Source organism: Anomaloglossus baeobatrachus, chromosome 8, assembly GCF_048569485.1.
Source record: "Anomaloglossus baeobatrachus isolate aAnoBae1 chromosome 8, aAnoBae1.hap1, whole genome shotgun sequence".
Classification (NCBI taxonomy): Eukaryota; Metazoa; Chordata; class Amphibia; order Anura; family Aromobatidae; genus Anomaloglossus; species Anomaloglossus baeobatrachus.
This window is the reverse complement of record NC_134360.1, coordinates 323,152-338,992: the sequence shown is the minus strand read 5'-3', so window position 1 is coordinate 338,992 and position 15,841 is coordinate 323,152. Positions and strand designations below refer to the sequence as shown.

The window sequence follows — 15,841 nt, the reverse complement described above, 5'->3', positions numbered from 1 at the left end:
ATAATGTTGATAAAATACCGATGATGTTGAATACCAATAACATTGTTAGAATATTGACAGTGTTGCAAAGTCCTGATATTGATACATTTCCCTTTATTATAGGGAGGGTGGGTGGGACAACTGCTTGTTCAGTCTTTAAGTCCAGGACAAAGGAATGACACCTTAACATGGGACCTATTTCTTATATGGCCCCTGCCCCCATCTCTCCTCCTGCTCGCCCACCACCACATTCCTTAGGTAAAAACCCCCATCCCTTACTCCTTAACCCTTTCCTGGATCTATCACTGCCTCAGTCATGTACGTTACGTCTATCTGCCTTCACTCTGCTTGACTGATGGACTAGTGAATTGCGCTCCTGGTAATCTAATAAATAAGACACCACACACTGCGTGACATGGATTAAAATTTTGGCCACAGCAGCCCTTTATTTTAATAAGAAAAAACATCAATAAGAAAAAACAAGATTATCGGCCCAGAGATGTGGTTGTTATAAATCCCAGCCCCATATCCCCCTCCGCCGTGTACACCTAGCTCAAGGGGGAATCTGGGTATACCCCTTGATCATTTTCCTTGTGTCCGCTGAGCTCCTCCCCAGGGACCCATCTATTCCACTGTCCACTGAGCTCCTCCCCAGGGACCCATACGCCAAGACTCGCTCTTGTGACACCTTACAAGAGTGAGTTCCTCCACAACTTAATGGCTCGTTCTACTCCTTCTTGTATTCCCAACATCCATATATCAATGCCAATGTCATTAAGATGTACCTTATCATCTCTCCAAAAATGTTCCTTTGTATTTTCCAGCATCTGGTGACGTATGGCCACCCCTCCGTTTTCCAACACAAATTTTGTTATTTTTTTATTAACCTTTATCCTTGTATTATTGATGCGAGCTACTGATCGCGCTGTTCTCCACATTTGTCTAGGTACTATATCCGACCAGACCACCACTGTTTCTGGGTAAGACCTCCATAAATTCAACATATCGAGCTTTATGTTCCTAACTAAATGTCTTGATGTTCTTATTGCTAAATCATTACCACCTAAATGGATAAGTAAGACGTCCGGGGGGCGGTAGAACTCCACATGATACTGGATTTCTTTTAACAGCTGATGCCACTGCATTCCCCTCTTTCCTATCCATGTCACCCGTGCCAAGGAACTGGGCAACCCCAACTGTTTGCCATTAGGCCTGACTGCTGCACGTAAGGCCCCCCAAAAAACAAATGAATGTCCCATGATCCAAACCAGGCATTGCTGTTCAGCTAAAACAAAAAACAAAAACACAATTATCACACAATTGTCTAAATGAAGACACAACTACTATAAGATTACCACAATGTACACATATATATACATGTACGCCATTTATAATAAATGTAATCGAATGTAACTCTTAAATCTGCTCGATTCCCATCTCCCGATTTTTTTAACTATGTCAGGCCCTAAGCCCCATCTAGCAGCTTCTGTGGCTGCTCCTATCCTAAATGAGTGTGAAGTGAATGCATTTGGAGACTCTCCCAATATTGTCAGGCATTTTTTAAGAACTGCTGTGAATTGAAATTGTGACAATGACTTACAATCCTCATGAATTAGTAATGAACCTTGGATATTTGGCCTTCTTGAGACATAGTTTCTAAAACAGATGACCGGGCAGGCCCTGGAACCGCTTAAAGGAAACAATGTGATCCATTTTCCTCTACCCTGTTGATCAGTTTTTGACTTTGCCAGAAAACATTCTAATCTGTCTGTGTACTGATGCACGTCCTCGTCTTGTAGACCCCCACTTCTGGTGGAGCTACTCGCCACCAACTCGCTGATTCTAAAAGCGCCAAAAAAGGCCAGTGTGAATGCACAACTAAAGAGAAACACTTCAAACGGACTGCTCCAGACTCGGCCTAGTACACTCAGCATCTGCTGCAATAACTGGAAAGAAATCGGACGCCGTTTATCTCTGGTCTTCTTACAACTTTTCCTGTAACCCTTTAGGGCCTGCTTAACTAAAAAATGCTTTGTGTAATCAGTGAAGTCGTGCAACTTAAACCAAAAAGCTAATCCAGACATTTTACTATCAATACTGGACAATGAAGTACCATCCACAAAGGCCCTGCTAATGTAAAATAACAACAAGGAAACATTGTCATGTAACCTGGCATCATGTCCCACTAGAGCACACAAGTTTTCCCATTCCCTCCATGCTGACTGGTACCTCTGCCATGTGCTTACACCCACAGACCGTTCTATCAGAGCGTATGCGGTGTCACTGGCAGTGACCACAGAAAATCCGGACACTTCTTGCCTTGTACCTCTGCCATCGGGGCTAACGAACGGAATCTGTCCCACTGAAAACGAGACAGAGCATCAGCCACAGAATTGCACACACCGGGGACATGCACAGCTGTAATCTGACAATTTGACTTTAAACAGCGCAGCACTAGATGACGCAGCAACGTAACAACAGGCAGGGAAGAAGCTGATTGTTTGTTGATGACTTCTACAACTCCCAAGTTATCACAATGAAATCTCACTTTTCGGTTTTGGAAAATATTGTACCAAATTTCACAAGCAACCACTATGGGGAACAATTCAAGGAGTACTAAGTTTCGTGTTAACCCATTGTTTCTCCAACTCTCTGGCCACCTATCTGCACACCACTGTCCCGAACAATATGCACCAAAACCAGTTGACCCCGCTGCATCAGTGTGGATGTCTAGATCAAAATTTGAAACCGGTGGTCTGATCCACAATGACCTCCCATTAAACTCTATTAAGAACTGTTCCCATACCGCCAGATCGTCCTTTAATGTTCTAGCCAGCCGCACAAAGTGATGTGGAAAGGTTATGCCTGAGGTAGCTGCAGCTAGGCGCCTACAAAAAACTCTACCCATTGGAATAATGCGACACGCAAAGTTCATTTTCCCTAACAGCGATTGTAGATCCTTTAATCTGATCTTACGGTGAGATCTAGCTTCTCTGACTGCCTCCAGCAGATCACTGACCTTGTCATCCGGTAATCTGCACTCCATTGCTTCACTGTCAATCAAAATTCCTAAAAACTTGATAAGTGTAGACGGGCCTTCTGTTTTATCTGATGCTAACGGTACTCCAAAACACTTAAAAACCGACTGAATCGCTGCCAATAATGAAGCACAAACAAATGACTTTGGTGGACCAATACATAGGAAATCATCTAGATAATGCAGGACAGAACGCACGCCGGCTTCCTTCTTTACTACCCACTCCAAAAATGTGCTAAATGATTCAAACAAGGAGCATGAGATGGAGCAGCCCATCGGTAAACACCAGTCTACATAAAACCTTCCCTGCCACTGACAACCCAAGAGATGGAAGCTTTCTGGATGGACTGGTAAGAGTCTAAAGGCAGCTTCAATGTCTGTTTTTGCCATTAAAGCTCCTCTGCCGTACTTCTGTACCCATGCAATCGCTGTATCAAATGAAGTATACGAGACTGTGCAAAGTTCCTGATCGATTCCATCATTAACTGAGCTTCCATGAGGGAAGGACAGATGATGGATCAGCCTAAACTTATTGGGTTCCTTCTTTGGGACCACCCCCAATGGAGAGACCCTTAAGTTTTCTATTGGCATTTTGGGGAATGGGCCTGCCATGCGGCCCAGGTCAATTTCTTTGTTTAGTTTTGTGGAGACAATGTGAGAATATGTATAAGCTGAAGCAAGGTTACGAGAACAGGTTAATGGGCCTGAAGTAGATGGGATCTTAAAACCTTCTGAGAAACCCTCCCCCAGCAATTGTGCTGCTTTTCTATCTGGGTACCTGCTTAGATAGCCCGCCATCTCCCCGAGTCTAATTGGGGTTTCCCCCTTTTTGGTTAATCTCTGCTGTTGGGGTTTTATTTCGTTTAAAGCATTTTGATAGGCTATGGTTTCCACTACAGAAGGTGCATTCATGTCTGTACCTGCATGTGTTTCCGAATCTGCACTGGCTATCATTGAACTGCCAGCAGCAACCTTTTCTGTTTGCTGCCGACAATCCGATTGCTGATGATCTGCCGACATAGCCCTGAAAGGGCTGATTAACCCCACGTGGCGCTGTCATGAGGCGCATCCATAAACTAATATCTTTGTGATCCCAACGAATCCCTTGGCGACCAGCCTTTCGTTGGCGAAACTGCTCATCATAGCGCAGCCATGCTAAACCTCCATACGCACGGTGCGCCTCCCCGATAGAATTCATGTAACAAAATAAGGCAGAGCAATGTTCAGGAGTTTTTTGGCCTATTACACTTGCTAATATGGCAAAGGCATGGAACCAATTGCTAAATGTTTGGGGGATGAGACAATACCGTCTTTCTTGTTCCTCTCTTTTCCTCTCATCAAACCTTACTCTATCCAAGTTATATTTTTCTAAGGGCAATAATGAAAATATTTCCACATATTCGTCGGCCCAAATCTTCTCCCTAACCTCCTGTTTCAAATGAATTCCTAGAGGACCCTCAAAACATACATATAATTCTCCTTTTGCTGCATCAGATAATGGAACCCCTTGTGAAATTACTGCGTCCTCCTGTGTCTCTGGATCAGCACACGACTGACTTACCACCTTCGATGTCCGGCGACCATTCCCGCACCATGCAGCAATAGGAGAAGAGGTTATGGGTAAGCTAGACTGACTCAACGCCTCCTTAACCCCGGACACTAATTGCTGTACTACTGAATTAAGATCCCATCCTACATTGCCGGGACCTGTACCCCAAACTGCGCCCACTGGATTCATTACAGGTGTTGTTACACTAGATATAGGACAAGAAAAAGTGTTCTCACCAATACCTGGCTGCGTCCTAGGTTGACCAGCCGTCCGTGACGTATTAGTTATAGTCTCTACAGCCCCTCCATTATTGAAGTGCTGCGTGCTGCTGCCCTCTAGTGGGCAGTCGTTATCTGTGTCATAGTCATTGTCTGGAATCTCTTCTGAGTCTTGTAGCTGTAGATTTCTTGCCGGACTCATATCCTGAGCCGGCCGAAGAAGTCTTTGTCTGGTTAAAGTACTTTTGCGCAGTTGTCTTTTTGGATTCCTGCCACTCCTCGTGTAATGAGAACCCGGATCCGGAAATGTTGTGTGTCCTAAGCCCATCCCCCCGTGTTGGTTTATTTCCTGGGGTAAGGCCGTATGATGTCCTCTAGAATGATACAAAGTTTGTTGAGGAAGTTCTAAGGATTCATCGTGGGCTGTGGTCACGTCAGTTGTAGCTTGTGTGGCTGCTTCTCTGGCTGGCACCTCAGTAGAGCTGGACTTTCTCCTTGCACTTCTTGGTGTCTCTCTGGTTAGGTGGTCGGGCTCTTTTCTCTGTCCTTTGTTATTCTTGTACTGTAATTTCCTTCCTGGTTTGTAAGCAGGATCAGAGGCCGTGCTGCGCTTTGCTCTTTTCCTAGAGGTAACGGAAGGACTTATGATCCTATTGTGAGTCCTATTGGCCATTTCAGAAGTTAGTCTCTCAGGAGGTCTTGATCTTCTTAGAGTTTGATGTTCAGAAAGTTCAGAAGGGACAGATGCTGTATCCCGGGCATTCTTCAGCAATTCGTCTAGCTGGGCCTGAATCCATTCGGGCCTACATGTCAAAGCCGCGGCCTGAACGCTCTTCAGCAAGGCATCCATACTGCTTGTTCAGTCTTTAAGTCCAGGACAAAGGAATGACACCTTAACATGGGACCTATTTCTTATATGGCCCCTGCCCCCATCTCTCCTCCTGCTCGCCCACCACCACATTCCTTAGGTAAAAACCCCCATCCCTTACTCCTTAACCCTTTCCTGGATCTATCACTGCCTCAGTCATGTACGTTACGTCTATCTGCCTTCACTCTGCTTTACACATACAGGCAGCACATAACACATACAGGCAGCACATAACACATACAGACAGCACATAACACATACAGGCAGCACATAACACATCAGACAACACATAAAACATCAGACAGCACATAACACATACAGGCAGCATATAACACATACAGGCAGCACATAACACATACAGGCAGCACATAACACATACAGGCAGCACATAACACATACAGACAGCACATAACACATACAGGCAGCACATAACACATACAGGCAGCACATAACACATCAGACAGCACATAAAACATACAGGCAGCACAAAACACATACAGGCAGCATATAACACATACAGACAGCACATAACACATACAGGCAGCACATAACACATCAGACAGCACATAACACATCAGACAGCACATAACACATACAGGCAGCACATAACACATCAGGCAGCACATAAACACATACAGTACATGCAGCACATAACACATCAGACAACACATAACACATCAGACAGCACATAACACATCAGACAGCACTTAACACATACAGACAGCACATAACACATACAGGCAGCACATAACACATCAGACAGCACATAACACATACAGGCAGCACATAACACATACAGGCAGCACATAACACATACAGACAGCACATAACACATACAGGCAGCACATAACACATACAGACAGCACATAACACATCAGACAGCACATAAAACATACAGGCAGCACATAACACATACAGGCAGCATATAACACATACAGACAGCACATAACACATACAGGCAGCACATAACACATCAGACAGCACATAACACATCAGACAGCACATAACACATACAGGCAGCACATAACACATCAGGCAGCACATAAACACATACAGTACATGCAGCACATAACACATCAGGCAGCACATAACACATCAGACAACACATAACACATCAGACAGCACATAACACATCAGACAGCACTTAACACATACAGGCAGCACATAACACATACAGGCAGCACATAACACATCAGACAGCACATAACACATCAGACAGCACATCACACATCAGACAACACATAACACATCAGACAGCACATAACACATCAGACAACACATAACACATCAGACAGCACATAACACATACAGGCAGCACATAACACATCAGACAACACATCACACATCAGACAGCACATAACACATCAGACAGCACATAACACATACAGGCAGCACATAACACATACAGGCAGAACATAACACATACAGGCAGCACATAACACATCAGACAGCACATCACACATCAGACAACACATAACACATCAGACAACACATAACACATCAGACAGCACATAACACATCAGACAGCACATAACACATCAGACAACACATAACACATCAGACAGCACATAACACATCAGACAGCACATAACACATACAGGCAGCACATAACACATCAGACAGCACATAACACATCAGGCAGCACATAACACATACAGGCAGCACATAACACATCAGACAACACATCACACATCAGACAGCACATAACACATACAGGCAGCACATAACACATACAGGCAGCACATAACACATACAGGCAGCACATAACACATCAGGCAGAACAGAGCACATCAGACAGAACATAACACATCAGACAGCACATAACACATACAGTACATGCAGCACATAACACATACAGGCAGCACATAACACATAGAGGCAGCACATAACACATCAGACAACACATAACACATACAGGCAGCACATAACACATACAGGCACCACATAACACATCAGGCAGCACATAACACATCAGACAGCACATAACACATCAGACAGCACATACCACATACAGGCAGCACATAACACATACAGGCAGCATATAACACATACAGGCAGCACATAACACATACAGGCAGCACATAACACATCAGGCAGTACATAACACATACAGGCAGTACATAACACATACAGACAGCACATAACACATACAGGCAGCACATAACACATACAGGCAGCACATAACACGTCAGACAGCACATAACACATCAGACAGCACATAACACATACAGGCAGCACATAACATAAGACAGACATAACACATCAGACAGCACATAACACATACAGGCAGCACATTACACATCAGGCAGCACATAACACATACAGGCAGCACATAACACATACAGACAGCACATAAACACATCAGACAGCACAGACTGTGGAGACCCGTATGTTTGAAGCGGTGCCCTCCCCTCTTCCCCCCAGTCCCCAAATGAAAACACGGGCAGGCCTAGATGGGGTGAAAACAGGTCGGTCACAGTTTATTAAGTTCATAGGTAGAGAAGGGGCCTTCCATGTCATTACGAGCTCGTCGCCGCAACCTTGTCTGCGACCGACCGGCGTGCAGCCAACGAGCTGTTACGACCTTGGCCCCCTCTCCGCCATTTTCCGCTGTGACGTAATTTCAAATACAAGGGTTGCATCTATATTCATATATTCAGTTAACACACAATTATTCTGGTAAAAAAAAAACAATAAAACTAATAAGAGGGTGCTGAGCATATAAGGGAGGGAGGGTGGGACAAAAGCTTCTAGAGGGGCAGCCAGAGGGAAAGAGGAAATCGCTGACCCCGGGCACTGAATTTAACCCCTGTAGGTGTGGCTGGACCCCCCTTTCTCTTGTGATCCCGTTGGTCAGCTGGGCATCCCAATTAGTGGCTCACCTAGGGAATGGTGGAAAGAGGGGATATGGGCACGACCCTTGCTTCCTTTAGGCTTGGTCAGGGGGGGGGGCTCCACAGTCAGAGACACGTTCCTTAAGCAGTATCGTGCCTGCCAGACTGTGGAGACCCGTATGTTTGAAGCGGTGCCCTCCCCTCTTCCCCCCAGTCCCCAAATGAAAACACGGGCAGGCCTAGATGGGGTGAAAACAGGTCGGTCACAGTTTATTAAGTTCATAGGTAGAGAAGGGGCCTTCCATGTCATTACGAGCTCGTCGCCGCAACCTTGTCTGCGACCGACCGGCGTGCAGCCAACGAGCTGTTACGACCTTGGCCCCCTCTCCGCCATTTTCCGCCACGGAGGATCATGTGTACCGCCTACACAGGACTCCGACCCCACCCATCACCTTCAGGGCCTGATCCACTCCGTCCTGTATCCCGGACAACAAAATGTCTTGACCAATGTCCGTAAGGTGCACTCCGTCTGCCCTCAGCAGTGCAGAGTTATCGCCTTCCAACTGGTGGTGACGCACCACGATTCCACATCTTTCTCTCATGAATTTTGCCATTCTCGCATTGATCTTTCTCCTTGACCGCTCTATGCCATTTGCATTTTTTGCTCCGTGCCATACCGCTCGTGGTACTATCTCTGACCACACCCATACTGTATCCGGGAAGAGGTAGGCCAAACGTTCGATGTCCGTCTTCATCACTGTTAGTAGTTCGACCGTACTGCGTTTCACCAAATCATTGCCACCAGCATGAATCACCATTACCAACGGCCCCGTGGCCGACCTGGAGATGTCCACCATCTCCGGGAAAATTTGTTGCCATCTTAGCCCTCTGATGCCTCTCCAATTGACCTCAACGTTTCTGAAGCCAAGGTTCTTTCCTCCTGGTCGAATCATGGCTCTTTTTTCTGCCCAGTAAATATAAGAGTGACCAACTACCCAGACTGCCGGTCTGCAGTCGCCTGTAATAGATAAACGTGTTATTTCAGCAAATCCGGTCTTATATATCTGGCAAAGCAAGCGGACTTCCATCGACCCATTCTCTGCACTTCAGCCTCCGTTACTCCTGCCCTCGCTGCCTCAGTGGCTGCCCCGATTCGGAAGGAATGTGTCCCGTATTCCTTCGGATTCTCCCCAGCTTTCGCTAAGCACTGTTTAAACATTGCTTGGAATTGATACTTGGTAAGCGGGGACCCGTCCGTATGGGAAAGAAAAAATCTGCTTGCGTGTCTGATCAGCGCGTACTGTTTGACTATTTTTAGTGGGCATACTGGGCCGTCTGCTGAGTTAACCAGGACCCACGTGCCCCTCCCGGTGGGGTCGCATTTGGATTTACGCACGCGAATGCGCAGAGCGTTGCTGCATATGACTAAATCCTCGTTGAGTAGCCCGCCTTCAGTTGCTGTTTTTGAGCGTGGTAACAATTCACCAATGCGCAGCGCGCCGAAAAAAACGATAGCGAAGGCTGCTGATATGAGGGACGCCTCGTATGGAGACTTGCATATTGAGGGGGATATTGCAATAATGTCGTGTAGTAATTTCAGTGACATGGGGCGACGACATTCCTGACTAGGTTGAAGCCTTTTCCAGCCTTTCATGGCTTGCTTAATGACAAAGAACTTCGTCACATCCACCCACCCTGCTAATTGAAAAAAGAAGGCTATCCCTGATAAATGCCGTTGTGCCGATGTGCCCGACGCCCCTTGTTCTTTGAGCCGAAGCAAAAATTCCGTCGTCACTTCGCTTCTTGCGCGGTCGCAGTTATGAACGGGCCTACCCTGGATTAGTGAACACCACTCCTCCCAAGCCTTACCATAGACCTGCCAGGTAGCCGGTGTAACGGAGGCACGGATTAGAGGCATTAGTGATTGGCTACAGTGTCCCATAGCGATGGAGGACACGGGATACCCTCTGGATGCGCCATTGGGAGATGGTCTGTGAAGGCCTGCCAATCGGAACATAAAAGAGAGTTAACCAGGTTATCGTCTGTCTGCCATTATATGAGCTCGGCACCAGATGTTGTGTCTCAGGCACAGAAGGGCGAGCCTGCGTAGCAGAGCCAGTAAGGGCAGCGACGCAGACGACATGTGATTTAAGCTCTTCGCCGTTATCGGGTTTTTTGTTGGAAATCGAATGTTTGAGTTTTCCAGCTGGTGACCCCATAACTCCACGGACAATACTATTGTGAATATTTCTAGCAGGGCTGGGTCACTCCCCCAGCTTGATGTGGCCCACAGATCCGGCCAGCTGCCGGTACACCACTGGTTCTTGTAGATTGCTGCAAAGCTCTTTTTATTACGTCCACCTACAGTGAGCCCTATGTCTGTGCTTGACGTCTCTTTAGCCATGACGCAGGTATGGCCATTGAAAGATTGAAGGAAAGTCTTCCAGACTAGTAAGTCTGCCTTCAGGGAGCGAGTGAGCCTGATTCTATGGCCTGGTTGGGAAATGCCCTTTGTTGCTAGTGATAATCGCCGAGAGAAGGCCCTGCCGACCGGCATTACGCGGCTGGCGAATGTCAGCAGACCCAGCAAGGACTGCATCTGTCGGAGGGTAACCTTTTTCGCCTCGCAGAAACCTTCCCGCATATGCAGTGTTTTCTGAATTTTCTCTGCTGGCAGGCGAAAAACCATTGCGTTAGTGTCTATCTCGATGCCGAGGAAAGGCAAGACGTTACAGGGGCCGACTGTTTTTTCTGGTGATAGCGGGACACCGAACCGCTGAGCTATAAATTTAAATTTTGTGAGGAGGAGGGAGCAGAGTTTTGAGTTTACGGGGCCGACGAATAAAAAGTCGTCGAGGTAATGGATCAGGGAATTGCTGCCTGTTTCGTAACGAACTACCCAGTCCAGGAACGAACTGAACAACTCAAAGTAGTGACATGAGATGGAACATCCCATTGGCAGACACATATCGTAATAATAGTGTTCGTTCACCTTGCAGCCTAGCAGGTGGAAGCAGTCGGGATGCACGGGTAATAGGCGGAATGCCGCCTCTATGTCAGATTTAGCTAGCAGGGCACCGGGCCCCGCTTCGCGGACTAATTCTACTGCTTTGTCAAAGGACGCGTATGTTACCGATGCTTCCTCTGGGGGGATTCCGTCGTTAACCGATGCGCCTTTTGGGTGGGACAGATGATGGATTAGACGATACTTCCCGGGTTCCTTTTTTGGGATAATGCCTAGCGGGGATATCCTGATATTTTGGAAAGGGATTGATTCAAAGGGGCCCGCCATTCGGCCTAGGTTTACTTCATTTTGAATTTTTTGTTTCAAGATGTCGGGGAATTCGCGAGCGGATTTTAGGTTATGCGCCAGGGTTGGTGTTCTATTAGGTTTGAAGGGGATAATAAAACCGTGTGTAAAGCCGGAGTGCAATTGCCTTGCAGCTTCTTTATTAGGGTAGAGGTTTAACCAGGGGGCCATTGCGGTTACGCTCACCGGGGTTCTGCCTTGTAGGCACCCTGATTGCTGGACGGGTACACCTTGCTGCTGGGTGTCCTCCTCCACAAGCAGAGCAGTCGTGTCTGTATCTGCACGATGCGTGGAAACGGCAATTTCCCTCATTAAATTGCCAGCAGGGCCCGTTTTTTCGCACGACCACTGAGTGTTGGGCTGCGGGGTAGCTAGTGGTCGTAGGTGAAAAGGGGGGCTGCTTCTGTGACAGCATCAGTCGTAACCATACGTCTGTCGCTTTAACTCCCCAGCCTAGGCTGGGTTGCAGGGCCAGCCGCCTGCGGAACTCCTCGTCATACCGCCGCCAGGCTGACCCGCCATGGGCCTTGTATGAGTTATATATCAGATCCTGATATATATAGAGCTCGGAGCAGCGTTCCGGATGCTTCTGGCCCATAATACAGCCTAAGACTGCGAAAGCCTGTAGCCAATTATTCATCGTCTGCGCTATTTTCGGTCTATTTCTGTCGTATGAACGGTCGTTTGTCCTCCTTTCTTTATCTATAGTCAGTTGGTCGGGGGATAATAGGGACCATATGTCAATATAGTCATTATTCCAGATTTTGTCTCTTGTCTCCTGATCTATGTGCGCCCCTAGGGGGCTAATACCGCAGAAGAACGCGTCCTTGTGAAGGCTCGCTAGCTGCGGTGTAGCTTTATCTTCTGGTGTAGCGCGAGAGCGCGTCAGCTGATGAATTAATGCCTTAATGGTTGACGCTAGCTCGTTCCCCACTGCGTTATGCCCGATATTATGTACGGTGTCGTGTGCATTGGCCTCGGAGAACTCACCGCTGTGTGATGCAGGAAGAGCGACTCCATGTGATGGAGGGACCCCGGCTCCCACTCGATTGACGGACGGAGGAGCGACTCCATGTGATGGAGGGACCCCGGCTCCCGCTGGGATGATGGCTAGAGGAGCGACTCCAGGTGATGGAGGGACTCCGGCTACCGCTGGGATGATGGCTGGGGGAGCGACTCCGGGTGCTGGAGGGACTCCGGCTCCCGCTGGGATGATGGCTGGCGGAGCGACTCCGGGTGCTGGAGGGACTCCTGCTTGGATGATGGTCTGGTTAATTTCGCCGGGCGCCCTGGGAGATGACCGGTCTCCCTGGCTGACAGCCATGGATGCGGCTCGTGACCGCTGGCGTCGGTCGAGAGGCCGGGCTAGTCTAGTGGGACTCTCGGATTTGTCGGACCATTGTGAAGATGATGATGGGGTACGCCATCTGGAGGACCGCGATCTGTGGCGGCTCCTATGGGAGCTGCGTCTCCGGTGGTAATGTCGGGATCGCCTTTTAGAGGGATGTGGGGAATGGCGTCGGGACTCGTCGGAGGAGGTTGGGGAGGACCTGCCGCGCCTATGCCTACGCCTGCTGTGGCTATGGGTGCGCTGGGGGGCGACCGAGGGGACATTATAACTTGTGCTAATTGTTTCGCAGGGCGGGTTATGTGCAGTAACTAAGTGGTTTCCGCTGGTTAATGTTGGGATGTGCACTGAATGTGGTGAGTTAGTGGGGATTACGTGGTTAGTGGTGTGCTGAGCATTGCTGGGGGGCAGGAGTATAGGGGGCATTGTATGTCTGGTAAGGGCTGTGTGAGGGGGGGCTGTTAGTGGGGCTGTGGTGTGTGTGTCAGTGGTGATTGCTGGTGTGCTGAGCATTGCTGGGGGGCAGGAGGGGGAGTATAGGGGGCATTGTGTGTCTGGTGAGGGATGTGTGAGGGGGGGCTGTTAGTGGGGCTGTGGTGTGTGTGTCAGTGGTGATTGCTGGTGTGCTGAGCATTGCTGGGGGGCAGGAGGGGGAGTATAGGGGGCATTGTATGTCTGGTAAGGGCTGTGTGAGGGGGGGCTGTTAGTGGGGCTGTGGTGTGTGTGTCAGTGGTGATTGGTGCACTGTGTGTAACGTTATAGCCCTGCTGCAGGGAGCGCTGATCGGTCAGGAGAGACCGAGCAGAGGAACCCGCAGCTGTGGACATTACACTGGTGATCTCCGCCTCCTGTGTAAGCATCACGCTGGAGCCTGCTGGAGGGGCGGAGCCTGTAGGAGGGGAGGTGCTCGCCTGCTGGCATTGCAACAGGGGAGTGGGCGGTGCCCGGGAATGACGCTGCATGGTGGGCGGAGCCAGGACGCTCGGCCTGGAAGAGGAGGAGGTGATTTGTCTCCTGGATCTCTGGAGGGGGCAGGGCGCTTCCACGTGGGGCTTAGCTTTTCCTGGCCGGCGCCGGTGATGCAGGGGTTCACCGGTGACCCGGAGGCGCTGTGGGGGGCGAGAGCAGCGCTGGGAGCGTCTGTCTCCCTGGACCGGCAGCTCCCTGGGCTTGGTTTGGGCTGAGAGCTCCGTGTGCAGGGGGCTAGTGACCGGCTGGATCCCGGGGGAGCTAGTGCTGGAGTGTGGGGCTGCGGGGGAGGCTAGCGAGCACTCGGGCTGATCTATGGGGAAGTCCGGAGGGGCTGTGGTGGGGGCTTGTGAGGATGAGGCCTGGGCATACAGATCTATGGGGTGGCCTGGAGGGGCTGCGGTGGACGGAGTCCCAGGGATGGATAGTATTCCCTGAGAAGCCGGAGAGGGCGCAGGGAGGGGAGCGCTGAGGCCAGAAATAAGGGCTTGTAGCCAGTGCTCACCTTCCTGTGCCGCTCTCTGCCGCAGGGCCTCCATCAGGGAGTCAGCCATGACGATCGTCTCCATGGGGTCCTCAGGAACAAAAGCTTCTAGAGGGGCAGCCAGAGGGGAAAGAGGAAATCGCTGACCCCGGGCACTGAATTTAACCCCTGTAGGTGTGGCTGGACCCCCCTTTCTCTTGTGATCCCGTTGGTCAGCTGGGCATCCCAATTAGTGGCTCACCTAGGGAATGGTGGAAAGAGGGGATATGGGCACGACCCTTGCTTCCTTTAGGCTTGGTCAGGGGGGGGGGCTCCACAGTCAGAGACACGTTCCTTAAGCAGTATCGTGCCTGCCATAACACATCAGACAGCACATAACACATACAGGCAGCACATAACACATACAGACAGCACATAAACACATCAGACAGCACATAACACATACAGGCAGCACATAACACATACAGGCAGAACATAACACATACAGACAGCACATAACACATCAGACAGCACATAACACATCAGACAGCACATAACACATACAGGCAGAACATAACACATACAGACAGCACATAACACATCAGGCAGCACATAACACATACAGGCAGCACATAAACACATCAGACAGCACATAACACATCAGACAGCACATAACACATACAGGCAGAACATAACACATACAGACAGCACATAACACATCAGGCAGCACATAACACATACAGGCAGCACATAACACATACAGACAGCACATAAACAAATCAGACAGCACATAACACATCAGACAGCACATAACACATACAGTACATGCAGCACATAACACATACAGGCAGCACATAACACATAGAGGCAGCACATAACACATCAGACAACACATAACACATACAGGCAGCACATAACACATACAGACAGCACATAAACACATCAGGCACCACATAACACATCAGGCAGCACATAACACATCAGACAGCACATAACACATACAGGCAGCACATATCACATACAGACAGCACATAACACATACAGGCAGCACATAACACATACAGACAGCACATAAACACATCAGGCACCACATAACACATCAGGCAGCACATAACACATCAGACAGCACATAACTCATACAGACAGCACATAACACATACAGGCAGCACATAACACATCAGACAGCACATAACACATAGAGGCAGCACATAACACATACAGGCAGCACATAACACATAGAGGCAGCACATAACACATCAGACAACA

At 48.8% G+C, this 15,841-nt stretch overlaps 1 protein-coding gene across 1 annotated transcript; it reads right to left on the bottom strand.

Moving 5' to 3' along the window:
- Window positions 1–8,264: 8,264 nt before the first annotated feature.
- LOC142249047 (uncharacterized) lies at window positions 8,265–13,424 on the bottom strand. The gene is made up of 3 exons (XM_075320632.1): window positions 12,786–13,424; window positions 10,355–10,486; window positions 8,265–9,503 (listed from the first exon to the last, which is right to left on the bottom strand). The coding sequence occupies exons 1-3, from the start codon at window positions 13,117–13,119 to the stop codon at window positions 8,896–8,898; spliced, it is 1,074 nt and encodes a 357-aa protein (XP_075176747.1). The 5' UTR covers window positions 13,120–13,424; the 3' UTR covers window positions 8,265–8,895.
- Between the last annotated feature and the right edge of the window lie 2,417 nt (window positions 13,425–15,841).

Excerpts from the sequence above, each read along its gene's own strand:
- LOC142249047 (XM_075320632.1), bottom strand. The coding sequence starts at position 13,119 with ATGGCTGTCAGCCAGGGAGACCGGTCATCTCCCAGGGCGCCCGGCGAA. Across the intron at positions 10,487-12,785 it reads TCTTCCTGCATCACACAGCG|GCCTTCACAGACCATCTCCC; the intron begins GTGAGTTCTCCG and ends TCCGATTGGCAG. Across the intron at positions 9,504-10,354 it reads GGCTACCTGGCAGGTCTATG|GCGACTGCAGACCGGCAGTC; the intron begins GTAAGGCTTGGG and ends TATCTATTACAG.